The 20271-nt window shown below is 41.7% G+C and overlaps 1 protein-coding gene across 1 annotated transcript; it reads left to right on the plus strand.

The window, feature by feature from the left end:
* Positions 1-491: 491 nt before the first annotated feature.
* SESN3 (sestrin 3) lies at positions 492-14173 on the plus strand. Its single transcript, XM_010144528.1, has 10 exons — positions 492-554; positions 3634-3831; positions 4582-4764; positions 5149-5385; positions 6915-7089; positions 9188-9303; positions 11658-11848; positions 12258-12402; positions 13236-13359; positions 13688-14173. The coding sequence occupies exons 2-9, from the start codon at positions 3637-3639 to the stop codon at positions 13320-13322; spliced, it is 1329 nt and encodes a 442-aa protein (XP_010142830.1). The 5' UTR covers positions 492-554; positions 3634-3636; the 3' UTR covers positions 13323-13359; positions 13688-14173.
* Positions 14174-20271: the final 6098 nt, after the last annotated feature.

Here is a 20271-nt window from a genome sequence, read left to right on the forward strand (position 1 = left end):
GGACTGTGCTTTTCATGCCAATATTTGGCACGCAAAGTGCTCACGCTCTTTTCAGCTCTGAGGATCTCGTTAGATGCTGATATTGAAGAAAACAGTGTCTTGCTTATAATTTCCTGATTGTGGCTTTTTTCCCCTCCGCTTTCCAAACCTCCATCAATCCATAAATGGCTAATTTTAGCGTCATGCCAAATGTTTTATTGCTGCTGTCCATGTATCTTCAAGCTGGTCTGTAGACCAGTCGTGATTAGATTTTTGGGTTGTTTCTGTCTTATCCCTTGACAATATTTGGTGCCATTCATACACACAAAGTACAGGGGATGCAGAGCTCATCTATCCATCGAGGTGTGGTGACTTCACCTCCTCAGTGGGCTGTAAAACACACAGGTGGCCTTGGGAAGGGAACCAAATCCAGGCCTTGAAGATCTCATCTTGCAAGATAAAGCAAGTTAATAGGTTATTCCTGACCCTGACCAAATTATGTTTTGCAGGAAAAAAGAGTGCAAGTCTCCCCGCCATTGACAAGAGGACCAAGTGCCTTTATACCAGAGAATGAAGTAAGTTGCGTTTAACTGGGCCAGGTGGCTGGTGGCTTTTAAAATGGAAATACTGAAGGACAGTTTTACAATCCTGTTTGTCCCTTGGTACCTGAACGCACTCCTTTGTGAGCAAAAGCAGTGGTTTTCTGGAGCAGGCTCAAGTGGGTGAGAACCACCCCGCCCTTTCACATAGGCGATGCTGTTTGACATCTTTTCGTTCACCAGCACCCCCAGAAGCAGCCTCACACAATGTGAGTTTGCTCCGCTCTTTTCGTGGCGGGGGATCACTTATTACTCTTAATGCCAGCCCTAAGGGAGGCCTGTCCGGTATTGCAGCAGTATGATTATATAGCTCTTAGAGCAGTGTCTGACCTTCAGTTGGAGAGAACCTGAAAATGTGACTAACTCCTTAGACCGTAACTGTGGCTCTTGAGAGAATTTATGGTTGAAAGGTATGGTTTGACTTGACTTGAAACTCAAGATTTCTGCCTATGATTTAATGTTTAATTTAAGCCTTGTTTTGGAGCTTGCTGCAGTAAGTAGAAACTTCATTGTGGTGATGTTCTCCTGTGATCCCAGTCTTCACAGAGTATTATTTATTGATCAATTAATTATTTGGAATGTCTGACTATAAAAGCAGGACTTTTTGTGTTTGTTTGTTTGTTTTAAGTAGTTGCTAAACACAGATAATCCACATGCTAGAAGGGCCAGAAAGACATTTTGAAAGATGAGATAGCTGTTGTTCTCTGAGTGTCTCCCCATTTATACGCGGGAAAGGTTTGAATTTAAAAACATCTGAACGAGTGTAAAGGCTGGCAACAAGAAAATGTAATGAAGCAAAAAGAAGAGAGGTCAAAAAGAGTCTTTCAGACTTGGGAAGAGGGAAGCAGAATGAGTCCTGTCCAGCCAAACTTGTGAGGTGGATTTCCCTTTCATATGAAACATGAGATGGAATTGAGATGCCAAACATCGTAATGACTTAGTCTTTCTCATGAAGACAATAATTAGATAAAAAGTACAAAAAATAAATGTAGTTGAAATGGTAACATCTTTTGAGAGAATTGTTAATGAATTTAGTTCACAGCCAATACGCTTGGTAAAGGCGCTAGCCAAGGGTGCCGGAGGAACCACTGAGTAGCCCTCAGAAAGGAGTAACCCCAGCAGTCACCCAGTACAAGCAGGGATCCTCCTCCTATATGGATGAAACAGCTATTCAGTGTCACGGACAAATGTTAAATGTGGTTTGTTAAGCAAACTACTACCTTTTTCCCCCATTCCTTGGCATGATATAATACAGTGGATAGGAAGGATGTAGTTAGAGATTAGTAGCACACTGAATGTCTCTCAGATCCTGATAACAACACTGCTCATGTCGAAGCCGGCTTTATTGTCGTAAGGGAAGGAATATGGGCAGAGCAATAAAAACTTAGTTGCAAAGGTTCCTGTTAAAGTACCATAAGTCTTTACAAGCAGAATAAAAGCACGTTAGTGCATCCATGGATGGGAGTAAATCAGAAGTACATATACAGTGCGAAGAGGATAGCAATATAGTGGAGATAAATCTCAGAAGCAATAATGTTTATTGCTTAGGCATATTGCTGTGCCTAACATAGCAACAGCACAGTCCTGCAGGATTATATGTCAATTTTGTCAGCAGAATTTCTTCTCAGTAACTTGTACAAGGAAAACTTCTGATAAGCTGGAGAAGATTAGAAACCTTACCAGAGGCACAAAAAGTATGATTTCCTCAAGAAAATACTAAATAAGACAAAGATTTCTTAAAGACATGAGAGATACGCATGCTGAAGAATAAGGGAGACAGAGGAGGGAGGGATATACAGTAATAAGTGAGATAAAATGGTCTCTAACGTGTGAATAAACTTCTGATGGTAAAAACATCCTCAAGGAAAACTGAGAAGGCATCCTTCTGGGTACAAAACACAGAAAAGCTGTCGCAGGGGAGAGCTACACATGTAAAAACAACGGAGCTACCTAACTGTGTAGCTGCTTCTTCCCTTTCTTTCTGGGCCCACAGATTAAAACAGGGGAGTACAGTGGCGAGAAGTGAAAATGTAGTATGTCGTTCATGTTTCTTTGTATGTAACTTCTATATAAGGTTTGATGGGAAAATATTTGAGACACGGTCCATTCATCAGCCCATCACAAAGGAGGAAAACGTATTTTAAATAGAATATTTCAGCTAAAGCATTGTGTCTTCTTGGGTTTAGGCCCTTTCTGTCTTCATGCTTAAATGTTTTCGCATTTCGTGGTGTTTGCAGGGTAAGCTGGTTGTTTCAATACTGTGCACTTTTCAGAATAAATACTGGGAATTCTAGTCCTGTGCTTGTAGCTTCAGTTGTGAACATGTTGAGAATGGCAGTTCTTGGTGATAAACCCTGACTAATAGCACTAACACTGTGTCAGGGCTTGCAATGGAAGAGCTACTTTTGCTGTTTCATTTCATCTTGTGCCCAAGGTTTGGATTAGTTGGAATAGTTAAAGAACAGCTTTTGTTTAAAGAAGACATTAAATTCCTATTCTAAATAATACTTGAACGTTATGGACAAATTAGCATTTGATGTCCTCTTCAATTATACAAGCACAGAAGGGGTAGATTGCCAGGCTGTTTCTATAATTTGGTTACATAACCCAGTTCCTCTCCATTAATTTTGAAACTGGTTTTAGGGCTGAATGCTCGGGTGGTGTGTGCCTATATAGGCTGACTTCCATAAAGACTTGACTTTCCATTTAGCTCCTGCTTACCTCCAGCTCTCTGTAGAGGTTTGAATTTAAGCATCTGTGAGTTTAGCCATTTTGGAAAGATTTACAGAAAAGTGTTTTTGGTTTTCACAGAAACATATAAAAATAACAGAGGTACAGTGTGAAGTGCTCTTCAGTTCTCAGTGTACAAGTAGCATCTGTGTGTCTGTTTTCGCACGCATGCAGGCATGTAGCTTTACAAATATACATCCAGATCTCCAGCATTGCCTTTAAGTTTGCACACAAGCAAACCTTTCATACTGCAATATGTTTCTCTCAAGGGCTAAAGCCAGAGAAGGTCTCTTTTTCTGTTAAGTTTGTCCATCTTATTTTCAAGGTTATGCAAGCAAATGGTTTGGATGAACGTACTAATCTTCTTGTGGAAGAATACTCAACGTCTGGTCGCCTGGACAACATCACGCAGGTCATGAGTATCCATACGCAGTACCTGGAGTCTTTCCTCCGCAGCCAGTTCTATATGCTGCGCATGGACGGGCCCCTTCCTTTGCCCTATAGGCATTACATTGCTATAATGGTATGTACCAGCAGGCTCTATATTTTCTCCTGCGACCTTGTGTATTTAAAAAACTGTAAAACGCAAGACTTTAGAAAGGGGAGACTACTATGATACTTTGTCAGGAGGTTAATTTTTGTAGTTGATTTTCATCAGAATAAAGCAAGCCTAGACAGAAGGTTTTCAGTGAGAAGGGGGAATTGACAATGGACATGTTTTCCTGTCTCCCACAGTGATACGCTCCTCACATGCCCACAGGAGTGAGGTTTTCCAGAGAGCAGTTTAAAACTGTGTAACCTTACTTCTGGGTATGTAACCATCAGTGCACAGCAGTAGGATGAGAAGTGTTGGACTCAAGTCACAGCAAATTCCAGGTGGACACTAAGAGAACTGTTATTACTATGAGGATGTTGAGACATTGCAACAGGGGTCAAGAGAGGTGGTGTGATCTCCAGGGATGGGAGATCTTTTCTGGACAAGGCTCCAAGCAACCTGATCTAAGAAGTTAGCCCTGCTGTGAGAAGGGCTTTGGACCAGATCTCCTGTAGAGATCTCTTCCAACCTAGATGAGATTCTGTGATCTGGAGTGATCAAACATGTTTTTATTGGAGGATCCTCCATACTGTATAGAAATGCATTGCAATAGAAAACATGGCCCTTTGGAATGAAACTGTATTTTTGTTTTGTGTCAGTAGTCTGTCTTCCCCCTGCAGCAAAATCAGATTACACGCTAACGCGCTGCACTTTTCCCTCTGTGTTTAATTATTCCAGGCTGCTGCCAGACATCAGTGTTCCTACCTAATAAATATGCATGTCGATGAGTTTTTGAAGACTGGCGGGATTGCAGAGTGGTTGAACGGTTTAGAATACATTCCCCAAAGACTGAAAAATCTGAACGAAATAAACAAACTCCTTGCACACCGGCCCTGGCTAATCACGAAAGAGCACATTCAGGTACCTGATAAGTCGTGCCCTGTTATAGCAGTAAAGGTCTTGTAGTAAGAAGTGCTGAGGACTACGCAAGTGCCAGGTTAGGCTTCGTTACCTTGAGTTAAAGAATTCAGGGAAGTGCTGGAGTGTCGAATAAGGCAGTAAATTCTTCTGTGTGACACAGCCAAGAAGATACACTGTTCAGAAATAGCATTGGCTAAATAAGCACCAAAGAAAAGAGGTAGTGTATTAGGTGTTCTGTTCTTATCCAGCAAGATTTTGTGTGCAAGAGGAATGTGGTATTATGGGAAGAAAGGAGTTGATCCTTCTTAGAAAACATAGTGTTCTATAGAAAATCTGGGGGCTGGAAGAAATCTTATATTTACGCTGTTTTTATTCTCATTTCAGAAACTTGTCAAGACTGGGGAAAATAATTGGTCTCTTCCTGAACTGGTTCATGCTGTTGTCCTGTTGGCACATTATCATGCCTTGGCAAGTTTTGTGTTTGGTAGTGGCATCAATCCAGAGAGAGATCCGGATACATCTAATGGAGTCAGACTTATAGCAGTCAACAACTTCTGTGTCTGCGATCTTGCCAATGACAACAACATAGAAAATGCATCCCTCACAAGTAGCAACTTTGGGGTTAGTGTTGCAAGAGATTCGTTTGCTTGCCTCTGTTTTGCATTAGAAAACTTTCTTCCATTCTTTCCTGTTTCAATTTCAGGGTAGTTTGAAAGTTTTTTTTCTACTTTACTGGAGTGCTTGAGTCTGGTTGCTGTTACGTTCGCTGTAGCAGTTTTCGACCTATTGAAAACCACGTTGTAGCAGTGGATGGTAGTTAGAGCAATGTCATTTTGATAGTTAGTCTCACAACCCAGTGGGCAAGACTAAAACTCTGCTTTCAGATGGAAGCTTAAAGTCCCAGTTCCTTCAGATAGCGTGTCACTGGTTGGAGCATTGTGTCATCCATGTTCCTAACACATGGCTTGAAGAAAGAAATGGGAAAAAAACCCCAGAAGTAGTAGTAGTAGTGATAATAATACCAATAACTTGTTAGTGCAAGGCCTACAATCACAAAACAGGTCAATTCTGAAACATTTCCATGTAGGTAGGAGGAAATATTTTAATTCTTACTTAACTCTTCATGCTGGGGTTCTGGTCTTGAGTCTACCAACAGAAAATGTTGATTCCAAGTTAATTAACTTAAACATGGAATTTTTTCTGAAATTGGCTCTATAATGCTTTGAAGACATGTCCTTGAATTAATGCCAGTTGATGAATTAGCCTCATCACCCTTGATGGAAGACCAGGATTATGAGCAGAGTCACTAGGTATATTTTTGAAAAATTAGCAGTAGATCGTGAACATGTGATCACTTGGTTCAATAGCTGTATTTTAAATTTCTGGGCTGTAGGACATGCTAGCTGAAATTGCCCATTTGTAGTGGGCAAAGGGGTGCTGCTGACTCTGTGCCACTTGTTAAGCAGCGAGTAGCATACTACAAAACAATTTGAGCTATAGGCACAAGAACAGAATCAAAAGGAAAATATGGAAAAGGAAAAACAATTTCACTTATAAAAAATCTGAATAAGTATAGATCACAGAACACTAAACTTTGATGCATTTCTGGTAAAGAAGCCTGTTTTCCTCACAAAAGCAAGAAGAAAAGGTAACACAGTAGGGTGTTGTTTGATCATGTGTAATGAAAAGAAGAAGAAAACACTGATTTGCTGTCTCAGGTGATGTTCGTGCATTGCAGTGTTGCAGTGTATCTCTTCAGAAACGTACTTTGCATTACTAACAGACTGGAAAAAGTTACCTTAATATTAAAAGTTGTTTTCTGATACATGTGGAGCACACAGGTGGCTTTTCCTGAGCCATCTACGTGGTGAAATATGTATTATAAACAACTATGGTTTCCTCACTCAAACACCACCTCTTCCGCTGTTAATGCTGCTGCAGCAGATTACTGCCACACGTCCCAGCTCCCTTCTTCTGGCTGTCTGAAAGCTGTTTGTCTGCGCCGAATGTGACAGAATGCTTTCTGGCTTGAGGTTTTGTGATTCCTGGTGCTATCTGGTTTGGAGAACGTTTGTGGTCAAGCATGGAGTCTGAAGATGACACATGTTGCCTATCTTCTAATTTTGCAGAATGTCACGGTGTTTTTGCAGATTGCAGATTCCTTAAGTGAGCTGGAGGCCTTAATGGAAAGGATGAAGAGGCTACAAGAGGATAAAGAGGACGAAGAAGCCTCTCAGGAAGAAATGGCAACTCGCTTTGAAAAGGAGAAGAAGGAGAGTCTGCTAGTAATTAGTGGAGGTACTTATGCTTTTCCAGTTCCCTTATGTTTGTGCTTTGTAAGAACTAAACACTTGGGGCCAGTTCAGTGACTACAACTCTTTTTCTGTCTGTTTCTTTATTCAGGCTTTTGGTCTAGTAGGAGTGTAGTAAGGGTATTCCTTTCACTTGCTTCATCTGTGTAAGATTTCTTGATTGGCAAATAACACCATAGTTTTTACTACTTGAAATTTAGCTTTTGTATATTAAAAAAAAAAAGCCTGAAGGCCTCTTTAAAAAGTTGGGTGCAAAGTTCTCTTTCATTGTATGTGCTATATCTTCAAATTAATTCAAGGTTCTGCAGTGCTCAGAACTTCAGTGACACTCATAAGTAGCCTTCAGATACTACATTTAGTTCAGGAAATAGACTGGGATGAGACTCAGCATCTTCCTGCCCACCTGGAAAGGACAGTTGTAACTTGCCATTCTAAGCGATCATACTGCTGTGCTGTTCCACTGCCTGTGTTGTGATAGAGATTTGCAGTATTTTTTTTTAATTCTTAAGTAATGTTCAAAATTCTGAGCTGAAGGCTTCTTTTCTAGTGTTCTTCATAGTTTTGGAGGCCTTCACCTCTAACAAACCATACAGGAAATCTTGTTTCCTATAGACAGGAAGGTGTTTTGGTTTTTTTTCCCAAAGAAAGTTAAAGAATACTGTTAAGACAGTCAGAATCTCCAGCCGTTTCTTCATAGCTGGGGGTATCTGAAGATGGTAGCTTGTGTCTTTTTAAGAAGTGACCCATAAAATGCTTCACATTTACTGACACTTTTTTTGTGGATTTAGGTCTCTCTGTCTTCAGACCAAAGATGTTTGAAGGTATCTAAGCTTTTGTGCACTGAGCCCAAGGAAGGAAGATTGTATTGGGGCTCAGCAGAGAGATTTTTTTGTGCTTCCCTAGGGACACACAAGATCTCTGAAAGAAGATACATCCTGCCATGTCATGGCTGGATTTTAAGAAGTGGACGTTGTCCATTCTTGATCTTTTATTCTTTGGTCAGACAGCATCAACAGTGCAGATAAACTGACACCCACTGCAGTTTCATGATCAGTTCAGGACTTCCGTGAGTCTCTGCAACTTCAGGCATAGAAGGAAGAAGTGGTTTGCAGGGCCAGAAGGGCTTTTTTGATGGGGTTGCTGATAGTTGTGTTGACTTTCCTCCCTCTTAGTCTTTTGCTGGTTTGAGCTGAGGAGTCTGTATGTGTTGGGCCTTCACCCTTTCATGAAATTCAGTCCTTGTCAGGGAAGAGGAGTCTATGTGTGCAGGTTTTTTATTCTTTGCTGGGGATTTGCTGTAGCAGATGCTGTGCAAGCTTCTTCCTACGCAGTTATGTTTTGATTGTTTAATGAGGCAAAGAGGAGATAAAGCACTTCTGCAATTCCTAGATTAACTGACTCTTCAAGGTGCTAACAGTGGACATATGGCAACTGTTCTGTCAGTGCACGTGGAAGCAAGCCAGGATTTTAACATCAGGGTCAAATGCAGTCAGCTATGCAGTAGTCAACCTCTGCAGAGCTAGTTACACAATCAAGCCACCTGTTTATTCAGGAGGGAAGGATTGATTCCTAATAGAGAACCTGTGCTTGCTTAGTGACACGTTTTGGACCTCTTCGAAGATGCTTAGTTACTAGAGCTTCTGGCAGAATTTCAGCCTGATGTGCGGTAGAGCTCTTTGCTTTCATATAATCTTCAACTGATATTTGCAAGTGGAGTGTTGCATTGCTTTCTGGCTGTGCATACTCAGGGTTACAGATCAGAGCTGGTGTAATTCCTGGCACCATACCTGCTCAGCTTAGGATTCTGGTTGTGAAGGGTTCATTTTTCTGTTTCTTATCCTAGCACAGTGGCTTTACCACTGGGGTTCATCTTCCTGATTTAAGACACCTGGCCTCCCTCAGAAGTCAACAGAGGGAAGAGCACAGCTCCAGACAGGAGTTTAGCCCATCTCTTCCCATTTTGTAGAAGTATGTTAGATGTCTGGTGCAGGCTGACGTTGAGTCAGCTCAGTAAAAGGGATGGATCCCATACAAGCAGATCAGGATTGAAATGCTTCTTTCCTTCTCTTCCTTTGCACAACTTCTAAAAAATTTTGCTGTTTTATCCACAGCATTTGATGATGAAATAGTTTCTACAGATGTCTCCCGCTATATTGAGGATCCTGGATTTGGGTACAAAGACTTTGCAAGGCGAGGAGAAGACCATCTGCCAACATTCAGAGCTCAGGTACCATCTCTTTGAAGTACATTCACTCAAAGAATGTTTGTGTATCTCATTACAGGGCAAATAGCATAAAGAGTTGAAGGGAGCATGTTCATTGCACACCCCTTTTCTTGTCCTGGTCCACTAAATAACTCACAAGCTTCCATAAATCTACCTGAGATGAGACTTTTACTATTTGTAAATCTCAGACAAGGGAATACTAGCTTTCAGTCTTACTCCAGTTATTACCAGAATTAATGTTTGAATGCTGTAGAACACATCACTAAAACCAGAGGAAGTGAAAGGTCGAAAAGATAATTTCTTTTCCATCCCTCCAGAAAAAAATCCACTGGAAGAACTCTTTCTTTCTGTCATTTTATCAAGTATTCTCTGTCCAGTGGTTATCAATACATAGGTGTGTATATGTCTGTGAGAGCAGCTTGATGAGCATCATTCTCATATATGCACCAAATCATTGGACTCTGAATATGGGAAAATAGGAGGAGTTCATAAATATGATTACTGAAGGTTTTGGCTATATTTGAATATATTTTATTAGTGCTGTTGAAAGAAGAGCATGTACGTTTTACCTGTACATTGTCTTACATACTGACATCTCTTTCCATGACCAAACTCGTGAACTCCTTCATAATATGTATAACAGGAGGGACATTCTAGGTGGTTCTGTTCCAGCTTATAGAGTAGATTAATCATCAGTCTAGTAGCAAAGTGTAAGCAATAGAAGAAATCTTGAACCAAATCAGAGTACTTCAATTGAAAAAGTGGGTGCAGGAAAACTTCATGGTCAGAAGATGTATCTAAGACTGTAAAATAAAGAATCCATGATCACTCTCAGGAAATATACGTAGCTATATAGCAGTCTCCACTGACCTGGATAATTTACCCTGCAGTCTTTATATGAGCTTAAAGTAGGTAGATATTGCCAAAAAGAATATGGCAGAGTCAGTGCCTGTAAATCAAGCATTCTGCTTAACTACTTTAGGAGCAGCAGGCTCCCATGGAAAAAAGCTCTATAGAAATTGAAATTGGAACTAAAACATCTCTGCTCTTAAATAAACAGGACAGCTTCTGGTCTACATTCAAAGGAGTCACCTTGATAATTTAACTTTATTAGCATGTCCTACTCTTAAGCAGTTAGATGTATACACCCACAGCCTCCCAACTGCTCTGCTGTTAATGCTATTTAAAGGCAGTAGCATCCCAAAGCTCTGCAATAAATCCAATCCTTATTGTCATAAAACAAGACTGCCTTTATCTCATTGGGTTTAAATGTAGTAATAGAAAAGGGCATCCCATACACAGCAGAATAACTTAGAACATTTTTTCCCACTTTTTCATTATTAGCATGGATTAACTTCTGTTAGTAAATAGTGCTTTCCCCCTCCTGAGGCTTCTGGTTTTCAGAGGCTTTTGTGATGCCCAGGTGTCCTGGACACCTTTACAGGGCTGGTAGGTACAGCGTATTTCTCACAAGGCTTGGACTGGCAGCTGGAGACCAAATGTGATGTTGTGGTGCCTTTCAGATGACCCTGGATGTCTCTGTTAGGCAGCTGAATGCTGTCTTGCATACTTTTCCCCACTATCCTAATCAGGAGGCAGGTCCAGTAGACATGCTCTAAGGTGAAGACCTTTGCCCAGCACTTCCTTTTGAAAACAGGCAGACATGAGAAGGACATGGAGATGATGCCCTCAGTTGTAAAAAGACAGCATCAGAGACCGAGTGACTGAACACTTACCAAGGATGTGGGCAAACTAATATATTCTGTATAACCACAGCATGGAGAGTGGTTGCACGCTGCTCTGAAGCAGGGTCATTCTCTGCTGATGATGCCATGCCACCACTCTGCAAATATTTCCCTTTCCTGAAATGAGCAGGCATGCTTCTGTCCTTGGAATTCAGGTCCTTGTCTAAGATAAAAGCAGCCTGGTTTTTATTAGTTTGTTCAAGGACTCTTCAGCACTTTACCCAAGGATTGTACATCCTGGCTGGAAGTAAATACTCCATCTCTGCCCAGAGCTAAGCGTCAAAACCTCCAAGAGGAACACGTTTTCCCATCCCACATAGAATGACACTGGACAGAGTGGCACAGCAGACACTGGAAAATAGCCTCAGCTCTTCAGGAGAGGCTTGGGGCTTTTTGTCCTGTAGGCTAATGGCATACAGGTGAGGTGTTGCAGTGTGATATTCATTGCTAGGAAGCCTGGGGGAATGGAGCAGGTGATACAGATGAAGGATTCAAAATGCATAATTTTTTAAGACAATGAAGTTATAACTAACAGCCAACAAAAACTGTTAAGCTATGAGATAGGGGCTTCACTTCATTTGTACATTTATATATTTCATTCTCTTCCTGCAGGACTATACTTGGGAAAATCATGGCTTTTCCCTTGTAAACAGGCTTTATTCTGATATTGGCCATCTCCTCGATGAGAAGTTTCGGATGGTATATAACCTCACGTATAACACTATGGCAACACATGAAGATGTTGATACAACCACACTAAGAAGAGCTTTATTTAACTATGTCCACTGTATGTATGGAATCAGGTATGGATTCCCTGGCTTAGGAGTGCATTTTAATCTGTGTAAACAGAATGAGAAATGAACCACGTGAAAAGCATAATTTTAGATTCCAGGTGTTCAAGTGGGGATGGTACCTCATCTGGCAGTTAGAGTGGGTTTGCTGGCATATCAGCATAACTTTTGCTTCCACTTGAGAAACTGATTATGAATCAGGATGGAAATTATTACAGAAATGTCTTCTCTGAAACCATCCTGTATCCTTCGTTCAGAAAAGACTGCATCCTCTTACTAAGCCTTTCAGATGCTGTGTTAGCAGGGGCTTTTCTAGCATGTGTAAGAAATGATCCAGTTCCCAAGCTTAAGAACATAGTGCTGCAAAAGGCCATGCTTTGAAAAACTTAAACCCAACCGAATGACTGCCTGTGTTATTTAGGTATGATGACTATGATTATGGAGAAGTTAATCAGTTACTTGAACGCAGCCTGAAGGTTTACATAAAGACAGTGACCTGCTACCCAGAGAGAACTACCAAGCGCATGTACGATAGTTACTGGCGTCAGTTCAAGCACTCGGAGAAGGTACGTGTTTCAATGCCAAATGGGCTTCACAGAGCCCCCCATGCTGTTTGAAAATGAAAACCTGGCAACACCTACAGATGGCAGTATCGGTCAAACGGACTGTTTTTAACCAGAGAAAAACGATTCATTGTGTGTTAGGTGTCAGTTTTACAAAAACACTCTTCATGTGCTGGAAATACTGATTCCTTTTTTGTTTTTATTTTGAGCGACTTCATAAAATTGAGCTGACAGCTGTAAAAGAAAAGCAGATAAACTTGGGAATACAGAAGTGATCAACTATGCCAGTACTTGGGATCTGGGGATCAAAAAAGACCTTAACTCATACATACACACATATATACACACACACACACATATATATATAATGTTCATGGTGGTTTTCATGAATAAAAATGTCAGCCTGTCTTTAGATATCCAAGTTGAATGCTTCCTGACAAGGACTCAGTGCTCATGTGCCTGCTAGCCTATCTGGCACGTAAACTATTCCTTATTCTGCACTTGTGTATAGTGGTCACAGGTGGGAGTAAAGAAAACAAAATAAAATTCATAAAGAACTAATACTATTAGGATACAAAACTGGGTTTATTGGGATTTCTCAGCTGGAATATTGCTTAAAGCAGCAGCTGAGGCTAGTTATTGCAGTCCCTGGATGGTGTCTGGTATTGACATACTACACAGCTGTCTCGAGAAAAACTGGAGCCCTGCAGCAGGGTGCAGGGAGAAGGGACATAGTTTCTTTAGTACTTTATACTAAAGGTTGGAAATTTTAGCCTAAGTGAATAAACAATGTTTCATTCAGAGCTGAACTAAATGGCTGATTTAATTTTTAACAGGTTCATGTCAATCTGCTTCTAATGGAAGCTCGTATGCAAGCCGAACTTCTGTATGCCCTTCGTGCCATAACTCGACACTTAACCTGAAGCATTCACTGGGCAGGAGGAAAGGAGGTTTTACTGAGTATGTAAAGACCTTTTCGAAATAGATACACACCAGAAGCTGTTTGTGATGTAGCATCAGGTTATTCAATTCTCTAGTGTCAAAGTTTAGCCGTGCTTCTTGACGGCTGTAATGTGCAATGACGTGTTTTATTTTCTTGATGCTTAACATTACTAATGATAACAAAAGTAACACTGAGGAGCACTACTCTGCATTGTTTCCGGCTGGATTTCTGCGTGGTGGTCAGGATCCTGAAACTGATTATGTTACATCCAGTCCTAGCGCTTTGTTCTTTAAGCACTGGAGTGAAGTGCTTAGAGACTTCTTTTTCCAAGCAATCATTTTTCAGATTAGTGGAGTCCAGCAGAAGATCGGTTCTGCCTGTCCTGAGAATGTACCACCACGTCGTGACTCGTGACAGAGACGCGCGGGCTGCGTTGCATTGAATTGCCCACTGGATTCTTCTGTGTCTCCTGGAGACTGCTTGCCAGTCACTGTCTTACTACAGCAATTGAAGGTGATGTGGATGCAGACATTGAGCACACTTTAATGTGAAATTAATCATGAGAAATCCTACAGCATGCTACTGAAGTGCGAAATTCATCTGCTTTGTCACGCCCCTTCCCGAGAGAAGAGGCCTCGCGATTTGCCATTTCAGCCGCACGTACTGCGTTTCAATCATGCATTATCTTGTTTTACTGACAGTCACCCTCAGTTGTCCTTACAATGTCCATGCTCATCACATGCTGCAATCTGTTTAGTTGGCACCTATAAAGTTAATACACAGGCTGACCAAAAACAGGGCTGTGGGGTTTTTTGCACTCTCTTCTTTCTCAATCTTTTAACTAAGGAAAGCAAAGGAAGGTTCGCATATCTGTTCTTTCATATTGGATGTATAGAAATTTATTTCCCATAACTTTTTCATAGCATGAAATTTTAATATTCAAAGTTTAAAGTTTCTATGCATTAGTGTGAGTGAACAAAAGAAAAGTGCAATATTTAAAAAGAAAGCAAGCTTTTTTCCCTGTCATCCCACTGCTAAAGTGTCCTTCTTACATAGCCATAAAGAAATTTTAAAACCAAATTTCTTTATTGTCTAAGGCCTAGCAGTTTTGTTTTAGCTTTTACGGCTTAAGACAACCTGATACTGAGATGCCAAAGCATCCCCAAAACAAAGCATTCTTGGACAACTGGTAATATTGGGGAAGGGAAGAAATAAGCTGCCAAAAATGTCACACTTTTGTGCTGTTTTCTGTTGCTTTTGACTGATTTTTAAGAGCACAAAATGTTGATATTTATAGCTTTATTTTGTATTGCATTTAATGAACCAGTGAAGTGCCTAAAGAGATGCTTAGACTTACCCAGTAGGATGCAAGTTGTCACTGCTACAACTTCTGTCTGTTGGTTTGGTCTTTTCATATTTCTTTGAGGAGGGTGACCTTTATTTCTGTTGCATACATTCAAAACTAACTGGATAGGTTTAGTTTTAACGTTCCATTGGATTATAGAAGTTAATACAGGATTTTTTTTTCCATTGGTGATTACAGAATAGTTTAAAAAAAGTACTATCAGTCGTATTTGAACACTTTTCATTGACAAAACCATGGACCAGTACGCTACTAAAGTTAGTTTTCTCTTTCCTTCCCTTTTCCTGGTACTTTGCTGTGACTTCGCATGTTGTGTTTTTCGCTTTGTCGTCTGTTCCAGATTGGAAAGCAAGCTAAATGATTGTACACTTTTCTGCACTTTCAGACTGCAGACTCTGCATGTGAAAACCTTTTGAGGAAGAAATTGGTAGTTACTTTTTTCTAATGTAACGTCGGCTATTTAGAAAACTACCCAACAGCCAGCCTCAGGCTCTCTCCAGAGAGAGCACTGGGTAAAACGTCAGATTCATCTATCTTGTATAGCTAACTGCAGAGATCTCTCACAAGTTTGAGATGTTCGTATGTGTGAGCTTAGATTAACTTTCTAAGCTGTTACGATCCTTTTTCCTCCCTCTTGTAGCTGCAGTGGCCATGCCTAGTGGCTTTTGGGCATAAAACAGTTCTGCTGAGAGAAGTTTTCACACAATACTTTTGCTTTTTTCAAGTGATGGGAACTGTTCAGTACTGCTTTAAATTCCTTTGCTTTGAAAAGTCAAGTGGTTCTCAAGAAGCACAGCTGAGCTCTGGAAATGAGGTGAAACTAGACTGGGGTAACTAACATGATGGCTTAGTTTCCCTTCCGAAATGCAGACTCTCCGAGTAGATCGAGTTTTACGTTTGGAAACATGAGTGCCTTTACTTCTTTCCTTATGAAATATACTTGCCAGCTCCAATGCCTTCTGAGCAAAGTACATGAGCAGATTTGAAATACAGAAACCGTAAATGGATTGCTTCATAAAACTTGTAGTAAACCAGTGGGTTTGGTTTGTTTTTTTTTTTTTCTAAGTTGCCATACCGAGTCACATATGGCCTGCAAGACATTCCACCTTAGGAAATGTCATCGTACAACTACTTTGCTATTTCTCTTTTTTTTTTTTTAAATATTAAATGCAAACTTGAAACTTCTGGAAAGGTTTTCCATGTGGCATTTTTTTTCAAAGTATTGCATTTACAGTGTAACAATTTATAGCCTAGTTTTTATACTCAAATTTATGATTTTTAATAGATGTTTGTTCAGAATAGGTGTTTAAAAGTCAGACAACTCTACCATACACTTTATGCACGCTTTAGGCTCACACTGTGCCAAATTTTAATGTGCAAGTGTTCTTGGACTTTTTGCATTTTCTAAGCACTCATGAATGTGAATCTTCACACTTTGTTCGTTAGTATTACTCTTAAGAGTGCCATAATTGTTGGAAGTGTAGATACGCTCCCTTTGTGTTCCTTTATTGGAATTGGTGTTTACCACCATTAATGTTAGCCCACGAAATCCCAGCTGTGACCAGCATCAACACAAAAGTGTACGGTCTGCTATCCACTGGAGAGAAAGCTTGGTAGGTACAAATCGCACAGCTAGCACAGGGAATGGCGTCAGTAGGAATCGGAGCCTTGGAGCATGGATAGCTTCTTACCCTTGCAGAATCGCTTCAAAACGTGCGTTGCTATAGAGGACATTCTCGCTGAAATTGCTCCGGGTTTTGCTGGTAATGAAAAGAAATGGAAAAGGTGCTGACTGGAGAAACCATTTGCGTTTCCCAGAACACTCTGCCTGCAGCTGAACACCACCAGAGTGCCATCAGACAGCGACAGAATCCACTGTAAATGAGGGTACAGCTTGTGCAGATAGCTACTAAAGTTAGTCTTGGCCCACGAGAATTATGGCAAGTGGTAGATGGGATTATTTTCATCAAGACTGAGCTGAAACATAGATCCTTTGTCCTAAAGCATCATTAAGATGAAAAGGATGTACTTTCAGCTTTAAGAGTTAAAGAATTGCCACTGTCAGCTCTTCCTGTGTGTTAAAAAAACTTTAAGGACAGGAAAATCAGTGATTGTAAACCACTATAAATGTAGTTTTCTATAAATTTAGAATGGAACAGAACAAAAAGGAAAACATTTTGCTTTGCTGTTACTTTAGTGCAGAAGGTCAAAGCAACAGATTTCTTCGCAAGGATTTGTGGTGATGCTGGAAGACGTTGTCATGGGATTTGGAAACAGGAGCTGGTCACCTGAATTCCAGTGGGTGTGTAAGCACCTGGGCCCTGCGCAAAATCCTGCAAGGTGCCTGCTTGCATTTTCGAGTCAGATTTTTAAAGACACTTAGTCACCTAAATTCAATAGAATAAAATCAGTTTCCATAGAGATTAAAGGAACAATGTGCAGCAGGTCCATGTGATTTGCAGCGATTGTTAATGAAATGGGTTGTTTTTGGGGACTTGATGGAGGCTTAGAGCAATCTTTCCCAAAGCAGTTTAAACTGTAAGCTGCTGCTCTTGCAGATGTTTCTCATGCACGTGTGTTTTCCATGAACATAGGCATGCACTTCAGGCTTGTGTTTCAGAGCTGGGACTCCCTTTTGGAAGAGCTGGATTATTTACCCTCTACTTGCAGAAAAGATTTATTGATGGTAGCCAGTGGATAGCTTATGCCTGGATTAAAAAGTTGTGGACAGAAGGAAGTACTCCAAATCTTCTTGATTTCAAGTGATGTTCTTTCAGTTACTTTCCTTAGAAGTTTGGATCCTTCTCCCATAAATAAGTGGTGCATGAAATGGATGGAGAGGGGAGTGGATTAATTGGAAATGAACTTTCCCAGAGCTGATCTGAATATAAACCTGTAGGAATTGGTTTGCTGTTAGTGATCATTCCAAGAGCTGTACAAAATTGTCAGTTTTCACTATCTGAACTTGAGTTTTAATCTCCCTAATGTCCCCCAGCACTATGTTTGTCTGAAGAGATGCATCCACCAGCTTGTCCACATTTGGACGTTGTAAGTGAAAATTATTATTTCCCAATGAAAATGCATTTAGCATTTCATACCCAGTGCATAGGTCACAGGTGTGGGAGCTGGAGAGAGCACAGCAGCATGAGGAAACTTTAGGAGCATCTTGGATGAGTGTTAATTTATCTCTTCAAGCACATTTCCTGGCGTGCAGTCATGCTGCTGCTCCCCCAACGCACATCAGGTCTCTCCTGCAGTCATTTAATCCTTCCACCACTCACCAGGGGCAAAAACTGTCATTTTCCAACCTTCCACCACCTCCACCCTCCATCAAGTGCTTCCTGTCTTCCCAACTCACAACCCCTGGCAGTCGTGCAGGGACAACCCCATAGTCTTAACCTTGTTAAACAATGTCAGGTTCCTCTATCACTGTTGGCTGTTGAGTTCAGAGGGTCTTTCTCATGGTCAGAGACACTTAATTGCCATATTAGATTATTTCTGGGCAGGAAAATTCTCAGTCTGGTTCAGAAGGGCGACGCTCAGTACGAGCTTACAACATTCAGGTAGCATTTGCCAGTAGCATGCCAGATCCCATCTCTGGAGTTACAGTAATAATCCAGTGGATCCACTAAGGAAATGCTTTCTTCGGCAAAACTCCGCATGCTTGAGCTGGTGGGCAGTTGTGTGGGTTTCTTCGAGGGATGTCTAGTGGGGGATTTGAGGTTCCTCTTCTGCCAGGCAGGCTCACAGGGCCGTTGGGTCAGCAGCTCCTTGCAGCTGGGCAGACCGTGGCTGGCCTCTGCAACAAGTGGATTTTTGTTTTTTCGCCTATCCGAGGGTTAAATCCAAATGCACCCTGTGGAGTGGCTGCTAGAGACACGGACAGAGTTGGGTGTTTCTGCAGGTACTGAGTATCATCAGGGCTCGTGGAAAGCAGAAATCTGAATTCTGCTCTTGTTCCCAACAGTAGTTAGGGGTGATAGTGAAGATGACGATTAAAATACTAATTGTGGGGAGCAAGCCACGCTGTTGGCATCAGGCGGAACAGACCGCAGGCGTTCTCAAGGGGACACAACCAGCGCAGGGGGGGTTGACATGTTGGTCAGGTGACGAAACTTCACTGATGTGTCCAAGAAGTTCTTGCGCATGTCTGCGCATAGGGGAGGTGGTGGGAGATGCCTGCTTCTGAGGTGTCCAGAGGGTTTCTGTAGGACGAGAGCTGGGACCCTTTCCTTACTCCGCAGATGGAGCAGGGGAAGGGAACCGTTCACTTCTGTCCAAGAAAAACGTGCTGCTGTTGAATTCACATTTTCTTGCCTCCACCAGCCTTTTGCAGGGAGTTTTCAGACAAAATGGGTGGATCACCAAGGATTGCGTCTCCAGCTGAGGGGTCTAGGGGGCAGTGACGGCAGCAGGTCAAATCACACGCGGTCCAAAACTGTTTCTCATTCCCCACTTCATGCTCATGTCGTGCCACCGGACCCAAGCCTCTTCCCTCCAGCCCGGCTGCCACGTTCGCAGGTGGCTGCAGGAGCAGCCTGCTCGGGGTGGTGGGAGATGTGGCTGCTTTTAGGGGAAAAATAATAATAACCAGGCTACAGCCCTTGGACTCTGCAAGGCATCACAGTCAGAAATCTTTTCACAGCTGTGGCCGGAACTGGATATAAACTGTAGCTTAAAAAAGTAGGAATTTTGTAAACTTGAAATCTCTCGGTTTTACCCTTTTCTCCTTTTGACGGAAAGCCACACGATGAATGTATATGCTTTACCTTTCTCTCCGACATAACTGAAAATCAGACTGCCAACTCCTTGTTTTGTATTAGCCTTTTTTTAAAAAAGAAAAAAAAAGTTTGTGAGCAATATATGTAGCATGCTGTGAACGTCTGTTTCGATCTTTATAGTTACTCTTCGACCCATCAGTATTAACACCAGTTCTTTTTTGTGTTCCCCTTGGTACTCCGTACGCCGTGTAAGCAGAAGCTGTGATCGGCTTCGCAGTCCTGTGCCGTGTTACTGTAACTCCTTGATTCTTTAGGCAGCACCTGACTGTGGGCCACCCTGGGGCAGGCAGCGTGCCCGTACACGACTGCCACTTTTCGGTCTCTTGTACTATGTATAGTTTGAAGTAGAATAAGCTTTTTAACAGAATATCGATGCGGTTTATGAGTCACGCAGGCTGCAAGTGTCTGGTGTGTGAGAGTCTTTGTATTTATAGTTGTTGGGGGTTGGTTTTTCGTTTTGTTGTTTGTTTGGGGTTTTTTTTTAATTCATAAAGTAGCAAACTTGATAAACATGGCCACTTTAAACTGCTCTTGCTAAACAGACCCTGCTGTAGATGAAATGCCACTGTAGATGCGGGGAGGCGTGCTGGCAGACCTCTCTCAGCCGTGGGTGAGCTGAGCCCCTCTCTGCGACAAGCCCGGTCCGAGCTGCATGGCCACTCTGCGTTTGGCCCATTTAGACCCAAACCCCAGCAAGGCCAGGGTCTGCTGTGTGTTTCAGTCCCTGTGCCCATAAGCCTGGCGCTGGCTGCTCCCCACGGTCTGCTCGCCAGGAGGGACGGACA

The sequence above is a fragment of the Buceros rhinoceros genome, unplaced genomic scaffold (assembly GCF_000710305.1).
Source record: "Buceros rhinoceros silvestris isolate BGI_N320 unplaced genomic scaffold, ASM71030v1 scaffold11631, whole genome shotgun sequence".
NCBI classification, from domain to species: Eukaryota; Metazoa; Chordata; class Aves; order Bucerotiformes; family Bucerotidae; genus Buceros; species Buceros rhinoceros.